General features: G+C 41.9%; 1 protein-coding gene across 1 annotated transcript in view; it reads left to right on the top strand.

Moving 5' to 3' along the window:
- Positions 1-7,468: 7,468 nt before the first annotated feature.
- Brwd3 (bromodomain and WD repeat domain containing 3) overlaps positions 7,469-14,382 on the top strand; it is a 157,801-nt gene continuing 150,887 nt past the window's right edge. The window contains exons 1-4 of the mRNA XM_005410071.2: positions 7,469-7,722; positions 7,849-7,907; positions 8,104-8,133; positions 8,528-8,587. Of these exons, the coding sequence (XP_005410128.1) occupies positions 7,692-7,722; positions 7,849-7,907; positions 8,104-8,133; positions 8,528-8,587 (180 nt within the window). The 5' untranslated portion in view covers positions 7,469-7,691. The remainder of the gene's footprint in view (positions 7,723-7,848; positions 7,908-8,103; positions 8,134-8,527; positions 8,588-14,382) is intronic.

The raw sequence follows: 14,382 nt of genomic DNA, 5'->3' as shown, positions 1-14,382 counted from the left end.
CTGTAATCCTAGAACTCAGGAGGCTGAGGCAGGAGTATTGTCACAAGTTTGAGGCCAGCCTAGCCTACAAAGTGGGTTCAAGGGGAACCTGGATTACATAGTAAGACTTTGTCTCAAAAAAACAACAAAACAAAAACTACTGTACCTAGTTTTAAGTGAAAGGATTGGTTTTTCTTTTTTGGAACTGGGAATTGAATTCAGGACCTTGCACTTGTCAGGCAGGCACTTGTGCCACTGAGCTATATCCCTGGCCCCCAGGGTAAAAAGAGATGAGACATGAGGTGTGCAACCAGACTTGGTGGCACACACCTGAAACCCCAGGCTTAGCAGGCTGGTAGGCTAAAGAGGATGCCCTTGAGTTGTAGTCCAGCCTGGGCTACATACTCAGATCAAGACTAGCTTTCACTACAGAGTGAGACCCTGTCTCCAAAAAAAAGTTATGAAACATCTAAAGAAATAGGGACACACAGATATCATGATGTTAAGTGAAATAAATCAGACACACATGTTTAGCTATCACATAATTTCTCTTCTATGAGAAACACAAAGTATAAATTAATCAACATAAAAGACAGACAATAGGAAACAGGAAAATAGGCCTTTTGCATAAGAGAAAGGAATAAAGAAATAGAAAAAACAGGGGAAGAAGACAGGGGAAGGAAAGTAATGAAAAATGAGTTAAAATGTGCTATGTACATTCACCAACTTTTCACAAGGAAAGTAATCAGTATATACTGTCAAAATGTACCAATAGAGTCAGGTGTGGCAGCGCATGCGTATAATCCCAGTACTCCAGAGTCTGAGGCAGGAAGATCGCTGTGAGTCTGAGACTACCCTGGACTACAAAGTGAGTTCAAAGCCAGTCTGAAGTGCATAGTGAAATCCTGTCTCAAACAAACAAATAAAAAAGTAACAACACAAAGAAATAAAATAATCAAAAAAGGAGAAACCAGCTATGGTGGCACATGCTTGTAATCCTAGCACTGGGAAAGGTGAGGCAGGAGGATAGCCACAAGTTTGGAGCCAGCCTGGGCTACACAGTGAGTTCAAAGCGAGCCTGAGTTAGTACAGAGCAAGATCCTGTCTCAAAAAAAAAATGAAGAAAAAATATAAAACAAAGTACAGTACAGTACAGTCTGAAGAGAGAACACTAACCTTGCTTGAGGAGACTTCTGGCATGGAGGACAAGATGGTGGGAAGGAGGTTATTGTTTGTGGGGAGAGTCCTCCTCCATAAGGACATCAGGGAGATCTCCTTCAGTGGTTTCCACTTTTTTTGTCTCTTAGCTTCAGGGTCAAATTTGATGAAAAATCTAATGTCACTTTTTTCTTCCTGCACTGTATAGCCCTCCGGAAATGAGAGACCACATTATTGTTCATCAGATTCAACATTGTTCATTACAGTTACGTTGTGCTGGTGCTTCTCAAGGAAATCCTGGCACTCATTCCATTTTTCTATAATGGCTTTATCACATCCCTGCTAACCTCCTCCCTGTCTTCCTCTTCCTCAGTGGGTGCTCCTCAATAAGCACCTTCTGCTGCTCACTCTGAGTTCAGCAAGTTTTTCTGTCATCAGCTCCTCCCTATGGTCCTCAAAAACCTCCTCAGTGTCTGTACCAGCAATGTCCAGGCCCATGCTCTTGCCCCTGGGCACAATCGGCTCCATCAGACACTTCAAAGTCACATTCAGTAACACATGCTGGCCACAGTTTTCTCCAGGCTGAGTTGAAGGTCCGATATGTTACATCTCAGACTTTCTCAACATGACTGACACAGTGAAGGACATTGAAATGTTTCTTCCAGAACTCTTTCAACATCAAGGACATCTCTTCAATAACACTGAAACACCTGGTGAAGAGCACCTTTGTGTATAGCTTCTTGAAGTTGCAGATCACTTGCTGGTCCATGGGCTGCAGAAGAGGTGTCATGCTGGGGTGGGGGGGTCTTGACTTTTATGAAAACATGCTCAGCATCCATATCATCCACCAGGCCTGGAGGGTGTGCCAGAGCATCGTCCATCAGAAGGAAGGCACCTTTCTGGCAGTTGGTTGGTAGAAAGATATTTCTTAATGGTGGGTGTGAACATCTCATGCAGGCATTCCATGAACAGTTGCCTTGTGATCCAAGCTTTTGCATTGGCCCTCCTCGTGACAGGCAGTCTGAGCTTGTTCCTATTCTGTTCCTTCAGTGAATGAGGGATTTGGGAATCCTGCACTAGTAATGGCTTCATCTTCAGATTGGTGCTGTGTTCACGCACAGCAAAAGGGTGGAACTGTCCTTCATGGGCTTGTGTTTCAGCAGTGCCTTTTCCTCCTATATGATATAGGTTCTGGTTGGCATCTTCTTCCAGAAGAACCCCACCTCACTGCAGTTGAATACTTGTTGAGTGACATATCCTTCTACTTTCATGAATTCCATGAATTCTTCCTTGGAGGCTTGTGCAGCAGCCTTGTCAGAACTGGAAGCCTCATCATGTCTTACCACAGTGTGGATGCCACGCGTCTTGTGGAATTTATCAAAGCACCCTCCACTGGCTTTAAACTCATCACTTGCTGCACTTGTAGAGGGGCGTTCTTACAGTAAATCGCCGTGAAATTTCCTGGCATTTTCGCAAATCAGAGTTTCACTAACACTATCACCTGCCAGCTGTTTCTCATTCAACAACAGTAGCAAAAGATTTTCCGCCTCTTCCAGTATTGCGTCCTTTGCTTGGTTAACATTGTGACTCCTTTTTCCACATCAGTTTCTTTGATGGCATCTTTGTGCTTCAAAACAGCTGAGATTGTCGACTTTGCCATCTTGTACTCCGAGGACAGATCAGTCACAGGAGTACCACCCATGTTCATGTTTTTCTGCAGTTTTCTTCTTCAATTCAATGGTTATTTTCTCCAAAACCTTACCACGCTTGCTCTGCACTTTCTTGTTACCTTCATTATTGCTCTGTGTATTCTTTTATACCACCATGCTTGCTCTGCACTTTCTTTGGATCTGTGCTGGATTGAGGTTTTCTTTTTTTCTGGTACTAGGAATCAAACTGTGGACCTTGTGCTTGCCAGGCAGGTGCTTGTGCTGCTGAGCTATATTCCTGGCTGGATTGAATAGTATTGTATAGTACATATGTGCTACAAAGTACACAAAAAAGCTTCACAGCAAGTGTACACAGGTCTTTCTGTGACTGCAATCTCAACTAGATGAAGCCACCACATATCAGAGAAAGATGGCAGCATTCATGTCCATGTGGGGAAAATGGCCAATGTCGAGTTTGCCACCCAATGTGGAGTTTGTGAACAGAAGCAAAATCCTGCAAAATGCTTGTACCAAAAGTTATTACTGAACAGAAGCATTCATGAACCGAGGTATCACTGTATGATGTCAATGTCAAATAGTGAAGATGAGTGAAGCTAAATTCTGGAGTTCAAAAGAGACACAATTGGAATGAAAAATTCACTAACGGCTGAACATGATAGTATGTCCCTGTAATTCCAGTACACTGGGCGACTGAGGAGGAAGGATTGCATGTGGAGCACATCCTGACCAAAGGGATTTAAAAGTATCAGAGATATAGTTCAGTGGCAGAGTGCTCCTGGGTTCAAGCCACAGTACCTCAAGAAAAGAGAAAAGAAAAACTCACTAGATTTAACAAGAGTAGATTTCAAGTGCGAGAATAAAAACTTAACAAACTTGTCAATTGATTGATAAATGTAATGAACTCTGAAATGCAGTACAAAAATGATGGAAACTGAAGGACAAAATGAAGAGGAGATGGGTCTGGTGGAGCACACTTGTAGCCCTAGCACTCAGGCGGCTAAGGCAGAAAAATCTGCTGTTCAAGGCCAGACTGAGGTACAGGGAAATACCCTGCTCAAAAAAAAAAAAAAAAATGAAAGGGTGAGATAGGAAGATCACTCACTACTTCAAGCCCAGCCCAGGCAACTTAGCAAGATTCTGTCTCAAAAAAAAAAAAAAAATTAAAAAGGCTGGAGCTGTAGCTCAATGCAGAGGCCTTGGGTTCATTCCCCAGTACTGAAAAGAAATGAGAAATAGTCTTCGACAAATAAGTGAAAGAATGTGTTGTTAGAAGATCCCACATTACAAGAAATATTAAAGTAAGTTATTGTTGAAGGCAACCAAATCCATAGTGTTTCTTCAATATCCATGAGAGATACATTTTAAAACTTTCATGCATGAAACCCAAGATAGTACCAAACCCAATATAGTATATGCTATCGATACCATGTGATGGATCCAAGAGATAGGTTCCAGGTTCTTGTGCCTAATGAGCAAAGAATTTCAAGTGTACATCCAGTATTACAAGAAAAAGCAGTTACATATTGAATAACACAAAGGTGTTATCTGAAGATAACAGAAAGGACAAGTCTGTGCAAACCAAAATTAAAGGGTAGCATGAAAAGAAAAGTGGTATATAGGTGAGAGGGAAATAAGAGCACACAGACAAATCCGGTTTTTGGATTTTTTTCTTTGAGACAGGGTCTTGCTCTGTAGGTCAGGCTAGCCTCAAACACATGGCAAGCCTCTTGCCTCAGCCTCCTGAGTGTTGGAACTATAGTCATGTGCCACCATGCCTGGCTAGGCTTCTGGATGGTAAAAGATGTGCACCCCACTTCTGGTGCCTCCTATGGGGTCTTTAGATAAGATTGACAGGAATGATTGACAGCTTGCTGAGTCATCTCAGGAACACCATATACACCCCTACCTGTCCCAGAATCCACTCTGATTAAATCACATACATGAGATGCAGTCCATACGGATGAACCCTCAATGAAGTTCGAGTTGGGGAAAGGTTACTGAAGGTCATGCCAAGAGATCTATCATGCATGTACCATGGCCTGGAAATACAGAGATTTTCTGGCTCTTCGTTATTTTTCTTTTCTGCTTCTTCTAAGACAGTGGAAGGAGTATTGTTGCCCCAATTCAGGTGGAGGAAGGGGGAGTAGTCTCTCCCAGTCCCAGTTGTGCCGCTTGTGCTACTATGATTTCTCCTGTACACACATACGCAAGTCTAGTGCCTTTCCCTCCTCACAAAGCACATATTATACACTGTGGCAGTAACTTGTGCACTTGGCTGTGCAGCAGCAAAACTACCACAAATTTCATTTTCTTTGTTCATAATTTCATAGATAGATTTTTTTTTAATAGTGGAGATGGAACTCAGGGGTACTCCATTTCAAGTTACGTTCCCAGCCCTTTTATTTTTTATTTTGAGACAGAGTATCACTTAGTTGCATAAACTAGGTTCAAACTTGCCATTTTCCTTCCTCAGCCTCTCCAGTGCTGGGTTACTAGCCTACTCCTCTATGCCTTGCTGAAGAATAATTCCTGTTTTCTTTTTTTTTTCTTTTCTTTTTGAGACAGGGTCTTGCTATGCAGTTCAGGCTGGCCTTGAGCTCACTTTACAGCCCAGGCTGGTCTTGAACTCACATAAATCCTCCTGCCTCAGCCTCCCGAGTGCTGGGATTACAGGCATGCGCCACCACGCCCTGCTTGAAGAATAATTCTTAATGCAAATTTTAGCAAATTGAGAACAGTATTTTTCATCTACTAAGTTGAGAACTTTCACCTTTGCACTTAATTTCTGAAGGGAAAAAATAGAGATGGAGGACAACAGTCAACCTAGGCTAAGTTCATATCAGTTCAATGGAGTTTTAGGCCCACTTTTTTTTTTTTGTCTTTTTTAAGATAGGGTCTCGCTATGCAGTTCAGGCTGGCCTTGAGCTCACTTTGTAGCCTGGGCTGAACTCACAGTGATCCTCCTGCCTCAGCCTCCCAAGTGCTGGGATTACAGCCCAGTGCTGGGATTACAGGCATGCGCCACCACGCCCTGCTTAAAGAATAATTCTTAATGCAAATTTTAGCAAATTGAGAACAGTATTTTTCATCTACTAAGATGAGAACTTTCACCTTTCCACTTAATTTCTGAAGGAAAAAAATAGAGATGGAGGACTGCAGTCAACCTAGGCTAAGTTCATATGAGTTTAAGGCCCACTTTTTTTTTTTTGTCTTTTTTGAGACAGGGTCTTGCTATGCAGTTCAGGCTGGCCTTGAGCTCACTTTGTAGCCTAGGCTGAACTCACAGTGATCCTCCTGCCTCAGCCTCCCGAGTGCTGGGATTACAGGCGAGCGCCACCACGCCCAGCTCCCACGTTGTTTTTTACCTTTTTTTTTTGTACCGGGAATTGAACTCAGGACTTTGTGCTTGCCAGGCAGGCGCTTGTGCCGCTATGCTATATCCCTGGCCTTTTTTCTTTTCTTTTTTTTTTTTAGACAGGGTCTCGCTATGCAGTTCAGGTGCCGTTAAGTTCACTTTGTAGCCCAGGCTGCCTCGAACTCACAACGATCCTCCTACCTCTGCCTCCCGAGTGCTGGGATTACAGGCGTACGCCACCACGCCCGGCTACAATGTAAACTACATACAGCTCAAACATCACTTCTTTTATCAGTTTCAGCTTCTATTAATTCTTTTGGTCAAGGCATTGGGTGAGAAGCGGAGGAGTTTACTATGTTTGTGACATTTATTATACAAACCCTTTGATCACTGAAGGTTTAAGTAGCCCAATAGTAAAAGTCAATGCTGTACTTATATATTTAATAAATAAATGTAGTACTGAACTTGTAGAGAGCTATCTTCCACATTGGACTTCTTATGGACATGTAATATTTAAAAATCCTTGGTGTGTCAGTTCTGGTGGCCCACCTCTGCAGCCCTGCCATTCCGGAGGCTGAAGCAGGAGGACGGTGAACCTCAGTGGAGCCTGGGGTACATAGCAAGAACCTACCCTTGCCCCCCCACCAAAAAAATCCCTTGGCTAATGTACTTTGGCAATATTTGAACACAACACAAAACTAGCCTGTGGGAATTACCCTGTGGGAATAAGACAGATACAGCTAGTGGTGAACTTTCAGAGGAGGGCAAATGTTTCAAGGCTAACAGCAAAATTCTCAGGAAGTTTTCAGCATCGGAGGATATTTTAAGTAGCCTTCTAAAACAGTGTTAGTCCAAGACTTTGGTAGGTACGGCATTTTCACTTGTTACAAAAATAGTAGAGAGAAACAAAACAATTTCTCGGTGCTTGAACGAAGCAGTAGTCAAGTCAGCCCCTCACAAATTTCTCAAGATCACCCCAGGAGGAAGGGTCCCCTACCGGAAACAGCCCGGCTGCCCTCCCAGGAAGGGCAAGCCACTCCGGAGCTCGCGGAAGCCAAAGCTACCACCGAGTTCTATGGAGATTGCTAGAGCGTCGGCCACCAGTTAAACCACCTCCTCCTTCTCAGAACGGTAGCTAGGCAACTGTAGTCCGTTTGGGAGGGCACAACGCCGTAAGCTGTGTTAGTGCCTCTGGCGGTAAACAGCGAGAGCTGCAAGCCGGTTTCGCCGTTTTTACCTTCCCCTCTCTCCACCCCCTTTGCCCCCGCCCACTCCTCTGTGACTTCGGCTCCTCCCTCCTCTTCTCTCTCTCGCTCTCCTTCCTCCTCCGCCTCTTCAGCTCCTGGGCTAGAATATCTATGGGTCGAAACGTGATGCGATGAATCCGAGGGAGACCGAAACTGGGACGAGGAGTGTGGCGGAAGCAGTGGGACTTCCAGACATGGGGGCTTCACCACAATAGAAGCAGCGCCCCCACCCGCCCCCGTCAGCCCCTCCAGAGCGAAGCCCCAAACCCCCTCGGGAAAAGGATGGCGGCGGCACCTACCCAGATAGAAGCCGGTGGGTAGCCGTGTCCCGGGGATAAGGGGCTGGGGGCTTAGTGCCGCGGCTGTCAATGTCTTTTGAAAAAGCTTCTATTTCTCTTCTGTGCGTCCCTCTCAACCTCATTTCCCTCCTCTTTCTCAGAGCTGTATTACCTGATCGCTAGGTTCTTGCAGTCCGGACCCTGCAACAAATCCGCTCAGGTGAGGGGGAAGAGACCCGGGAGTCCTGGGGAATGGTCCCAGTGGGGAAATAAGGACAGCAGGGTGACCCGTTCTTTGAGGGTGAGGGAAAGGCCGGCCTTGACTAGTCCTATAGTCAGCGACGAGGTTCGAATTGGGGAGGGAGGAATGGGTTGACGGTCGGAGCTGCTCCTCATATCCATGTTTCCCTTCTCAGGTGCTAGTACAGGAGCTCGAGGAGCATCAGGTACGGAGCCCCTCTGGGAAAGGTGGGGAGGACTGGGGTGAGATTGGAGGAAGCGGAGGGCGAATGTAGGGCGGAGGGCAGGGGTTGGGAAGGTGGCTTCGCTCTGGGCACCCATAGCTGTTGTCACTAGGGTGAACCGGTTTCTTCCCTCAAAAGGGGTGGATGACGCTGGGCTCTTAACTCACCCCCTCTTTATGTTTATGGGAGGCGGTTTTTAAGGATATCCTCCCCTTTAGCCTCCCCTCAACTCGGTAAGCTCTGAGGCAATTGCTATTGGGACAAGGAAAATAAAGACTGCAAAGGGTCGAGGACTTGGACCCAGAGTAGGTCCGATTGATGGGAGCAGAGGCTTCGCCTACATCATTTGCACCCCCCCTTTTCCTCCGGCCCCCAGCTGATTCCGCGCCGCTTGGATTGGGAAGGGAAAGAGCACCGAAGAAGCTTCGAGGATCTGGTGAGTAAAGTTTTCATTTCAACTTAAACCAACTCTTTCTCAACTCCCTCCCCACCTTGAACCTCTAACTCGGGCCCCGCACCCCAGCCCTCAGTCTGCAAGGCTCCTGATCTTGGTGCGGAGCTGGAGAATGACTGCCCCTTCCCCCTTCCTGCGAGTTGGAGAAAGGGTACCTTGCCCCCCTCCTTGGCCTCTCTTGTTTCCACCCTAAAACTTTGAAGAATGTGAGGTGATTATCAGAAGTGCGGTGTTGTGGATTATGAGTATGATGCAAACATCGAGGAAGGCCCATTGTAGGGGGAAAAGGGAGAGAAATCTGGGGGTTATCTTGGGGCACGTACCAAGGATTGACGCTGGCCAATGGCAGCGTTGGTAACAGCTCTGAGTTCCGGATTAGTGGAAGAAAACTGTTTTCTGGTTGGTCCTGGCTTGAAATACGGGAACTGAGGCCAGGCTTGGGTTTTTTTCCCCTTTTTTTTCTTTTTTCTTTTTCTTTTTTTTTTTTTTTTGAAGGGGGGAGTACGGGCTCAGCAGGGGAGTTGACGGACCGCGGACTGGGAAAAACGACACAATTAAAAATAATAAGGAACATCGAGCGAATTCAGAATTTGCCAGTTTCAGATAATGAACTGCCAAATAAAAGCATATCGTTTAATATTTCATATCTTAGGAAATAGCTCATTAAATCTTGAGTGAATCGCATTTGTACAGATGCATTTAATGAAATAAAAACTATGGATTATAACCTTTTTGAGAATTGATAAACAGGATTTTACGAGAAGACAACAATGGGCCTCTTTTAAAATAGAATATACTTTAGTAAAAGACCAAAGGCATTGGATTGACTGTTGTTTCTCTTGAAAATATAAATTATAATGTAAATGCACCCACTGTTCAGCACTGACAAAAAGGTGGTCCTTTTTAGTTTGGGTAGGAGGTTCTCTTGTGTTAGTCACAGGCACAGTGAATTGTACGGTAATGAAAAGAGAAAGGGTTGATGATACTGAAATCTAAATCAGCTATCTTCAGATAAGGCTCAAATGAGGAAAATCAGACAAAGTTAAAGAAAGTTGAAGGAGTATGGTAGACTAGATATAAACAAAATGATTTAAAATTTGCTTGCACTGAGTATTTAAATTGGTGTGGTGTTGATTTTGGTATTTCTCTTTGTACATTATAACACTGAGGCAATGTTAATTATTATCAAATGTACTGCCCAAATGTTTTTCTTACATTTTCACAAATCACCAAAAATGCTATAACAGTCTTGATAAGGGTAAACTTGATTATCTGTACTATTAATGGGAAGAATTTGTCAGATGGAAAAAATTATTTTTGAATAACTATTATCAGCTTATTTAATTTGTAGTCAGACTTTGTGATGGACCTAAGAATTGTTTGTCTCCTAAAAGGCAAAAACAACAGTGCCTGCTAATATGTCTTAACACTTAATTACTCATATGGTTTGGAAGATAGTTTTAATACTGAACTGTACTGAGAATGCTTTTGTTTCCATTTGCTCCTCTTATCAGCCTATATGTGCATGCAGGCAGGCCATTTTTAAGCAAGCTGTAAAAGGAGACTTTAAAGGAAAAATTGTTTTTTAAACTAACTTGATGAAACATTCAAGTAATTAAAAACAGTCTTCTCACCACAAAATAAAAAAGCTAGTTTACTAGACGTTTCCTTTCTTTTTGTTGTAAAGGCAAATTTTCACATAATTATAATCAATGTCCATTTTGTGCTTTCTATATTTCTGACTTAACACTTTTATATATACTTACCTGTGAGTTTGAATGGTCATCATTATTTTAATGGTAAGAAAAAGTTCAATTGTATTTAAGATGCTATAATTTGATTCCAAGTTCCCACTGAGTAGTTTTTTTACTAAGGTCTTTGCCTAGTTACATGGTCTTTTTCTGCCCCCTACTTGGAGACTTACTTTCTTGGACTTTATTTCCTGCAGTGGATTTGTCAATGTAAAGGGGTTCATCAATTTTATAGCTTTTGTCATACGTTGTCAGATTGTTTTCCAGAGCATTGTACTAATTTATAATGTCAACATCTACGGACTTGGTGTGAGGTTTGTTTGTTTGTTTTTTTTTTTTTTTGAGACAGGATTTCCTTACGTAGTTCAGCCTGGCCTTAAAATCACTATGCAGCCCAGGCTGGCCTCAGCAATACTGCCTCAGCATATGCCACCATGACTGGCTTAGTGTGAGATTCTTTTGTTTTGTTTGAATCTTTTCTTGATTTTCATAGATGTGAATACCCCTTGTAGATTTAAGTAACTCTTTTTGCGGGGTGTGTTAGTGCACACCTGTAAACCTGTAATCCTAGCATTTGGGAGGCTGAGGCAGGAGGATCATTGTGAGTTTGAGACCAGGCTGGGCTACAAAGTGAGTTCAAGGCAGCCTGTCTCAAAAAGACAAAAACAAAAAAGCTCTCTTTTTCATTTTATTGAGATTTAACTTTTAACTAGTTTGTAATTCTGAATCCATTTATATCCTTACATGAGCTTGATTTTTTTTTTTTTTTTTTCTTTTTGAGACAGGATCTTGCGATGCAGTTCAGGCTGGCCTTGAGCTCACTTTGTAGCCCAGGCTGGTCTCGAATTTGCAATGATCCTCCTACCTCAGCCTCCCGAGTGCTGGGATTACAGGCGTGCACCACCATGCCGGGCATATGAGCTTGATTTTAACGTTTTATTTTTGTATTTAGTGACTTTTTCTGTTTTTATATTTCCTTATATTTTTTTCCAGTACTGGGTATTGATTCAAGATCTTGTGCATGGTAGGCAAACACTGTACTACTGAGGTATATCTGCATCCCTTATACATTTAAAAATTTTTAAGTACACAGAATTCCTTCAGTTGTTTGAATATTATGTATACTTTAGATAATGTACATTTTATCATTTAATTTTTTTTCTTTTTTGCCTTTTTTGAGACAGGGTCTCGCTATGCAGTTCCAGCTGGCCTTGAGCTCACTTTGTAGCCCAGGCTGGTCTTGAGCTTACTTTGTAGCCCAGGCTGGTCTCATCTGCAAGGATCCTCCTGCTTCAGCCTCCCCAGTACTGGGATTACAGGCATGCACCACTGCACCCGGCTTTCATTTAGTTTTTATATTGTTCACTTAGATTTTGTTGTTGTATACCAAACCCAGATTTTCAGGACATACTAGTGGCTTTTTTTTTGTCTTTTTGAGGCAGGATCTCATTATACAGTTTGTATACAGTTCACTCACTTTGTAGCCCAGACTAGTTTCAAACTCAGAGCAATCCTCTTGCCTCAGCTACCCCAGTGCTGGGGTTACAGGCGTGGGCCACCACACCAGGCCTAGTTTTTAATACAATGGTATTCTTTTAAGTGAAATATCTATTCTCTACCCATTGATTTCTTTCTAAGGGAATATAGGACAGAGTTGAGTGAGAATCTGAGCAGAAAAGGAAATGTAGTGTAGTGGCTAAGAACAAAATGTGCAGTAGTAAATTGCTAGATTCTTTCATTGTACTGTTGATTATAATTATTTCATATGTGCCCTCTTAGGGGCTTCATTGTGGGAGAGATGGAATATTTTTTCTTGGAGTAGGTATTTTAAAAGTGTTCTTATTAGAACAATGGATTTATACACTATGATCTTTGATTTAGCTACATGTTTTATATTGAAATTTAGGGAAAAGTATTTACACTCTTGACTTATTTGCCATTAAATTATACAACACTTTGGGGCATGAAACACAAGGAATACAAGTCCATAATTAAGATGTGGAAGATTAGCTGGGCATGGTGGCATGTGCCTGTAATACCAGCATTTAGGAGATTGAGGCTGGAGGATCACAGTGAGTTGGAGGCCAGCCTGGGCTACATAGTGAGTTTAAGGCCAGCCTGAAATACATAGCAAGACCCTGTCTCAAAAAGTCAAAAAAAAAAAAAAAAAAACCAGAAGTGAAAGATTATAACCAAGGATATTAACAAACTTTAAGTTTAGTCAAGGCTGGATAACTGTACATAATACACATTTGAAACAACAATCTTCCTTTATATATATTATATATTATATATATATATATATACTGTAAATTGATTGTACTGCTTAGCCTATTTTATTTAGAAGGTATTAAGGATAAATTGAATGTCTTCTACATTTCACTCACCACTACTTTTGCTATCCTCTATTCTACAAATTTCCTGTTTTTTCTTAAATTATCATGTGATTTAGTGATTTGATTTACTTGGTACACAAGAGAAAGTGGTTTTTTTTGGTCTTTTTGAGACAGAGTCTCACTATGCAGTTTAGGCTGGCCTTGAGCTCACTTTGTAGCCCAGGCTGGTCCTCTCAATGATCCTCCTGCCTCAGCCTCCCCAGTGCTGGGATTACAGGTGTGCACTGCCATGCCCAGTGAAAGTGCTTTTTTTGTTAAAACTACTGGCTTGTGAGCATTGACATGTAGATATGAGATGCCTTTAAAGAGTCAGCACCAGCATGGTGTGGTAGTGCATGGCGCACGCCCATAATCCCAGCACTCAGGAGGCTGAAGTAGGAGGATCCTGTGAATTTGAGACCAGCCTGGGCTACAAAGTGAGCTCAAGGCCAGCTTGAACTGCATAGTGAAACCCTGTACAATGATATATGTGTGACAGTTTATGTTCAATTCTATTTTTTTTTTTCTGAGACAGGGTCTTGCTATGTATTCCAGGCTGGCCTTGAACTCCTGTCAATCCTTCTACTTCAGCTTCCAAAGTGCTGGAGTTACAGGCATGCAGCAGCACACCTGGCCTAAATTGTAAAGTTTTTGGTTATGATATTCAAAATAAAAATTCTAAATTAAATTTCCAGGACTTTTGCTAATGATACAGGAAGAATTGTAAAGTTGTGGTGACTGTTTTTGAAGTTTGATTTAGGTATTTTTCGTTATTATCTGCTTTCTAGTTGATTATTATTGACAATATAATAGATTTACTTTTTGTCATTTATCTTTGGGTAGATAATTTAAATGCAGATGTCCTTTTATTTGTGGTTATCCTATTGACTTGTTAGCTATTTTATTACTTCCTTCTTGGAGCTGTACCAGGGACCACAGAGAGTAATAGGTGGAGGTGGCGCAAGTTTAAATGAACAGTTCTTGTTAATATTTAAATTTTATATATTGAAAGAATGATGTAGAAGCTTTTTGTAAGTCATGGTAAAAGATTTTTGAAACAGTTGTGCATGGTGGTGCAAACCTATGATTTCAGCACTCAGGAGGTTGAGGCAGGAGTATTGCTGTGAGTCTGAGGCCATTCCGGGCTAACTAGTGTGTTTAAGGTTAGTCTACATAGCAAGACTCAGTCTCAAAAAAAATATTTTTTGAAACATTTTAAGAGGATTCCTATCATAAGACTAAAAAAAAATATAGCTATCTTTAGATGTGGGTGTATTTTTACTCTTTATTTATTTGTACATTTGTTCACCATTTTTAGGTTTTATTTTTTTGTTTGTTTGTTTTTGTTTTTCTTCTGGTACGAGGAATCGAACTCACAACCTTGTGCTTGCCAGGCAGGCACTTTGCCACTGAGTTAAATCCCCAGCCCCTGTTCAGCATTTTTCATCCATAAAATTGAAAGCACTAGTTAGTTGTTACATTTAAGCTACATAGATTGCATTACCCTCATTTTACATACAAAAGACTTGAATTAATGTAATGCCATTTCCTAAAAAACATATTACTGAGATTAAATGTTCATTATTTTCTTTAAAAAGAATCTGTGTATCTCTGATGATAAAGAATTTGCATCTGCATACAGAAATTCAGG

This window comes from Chinchilla lanigera, unplaced genomic scaffold, assembly GCF_000276665.1.
Source record: "Chinchilla lanigera isolate Chin_1 unplaced genomic scaffold, ChiLan1.0 scaffold00128, whole genome shotgun sequence".
Taxonomy (NCBI): Eukaryota; Metazoa; Chordata; class Mammalia; order Rodentia; family Chinchillidae; genus Chinchilla; species Chinchilla lanigera.
Note: the sequence above shows the minus strand (reverse complement) of the source record. Positions and strands in the feature narration are given on the sequence as shown.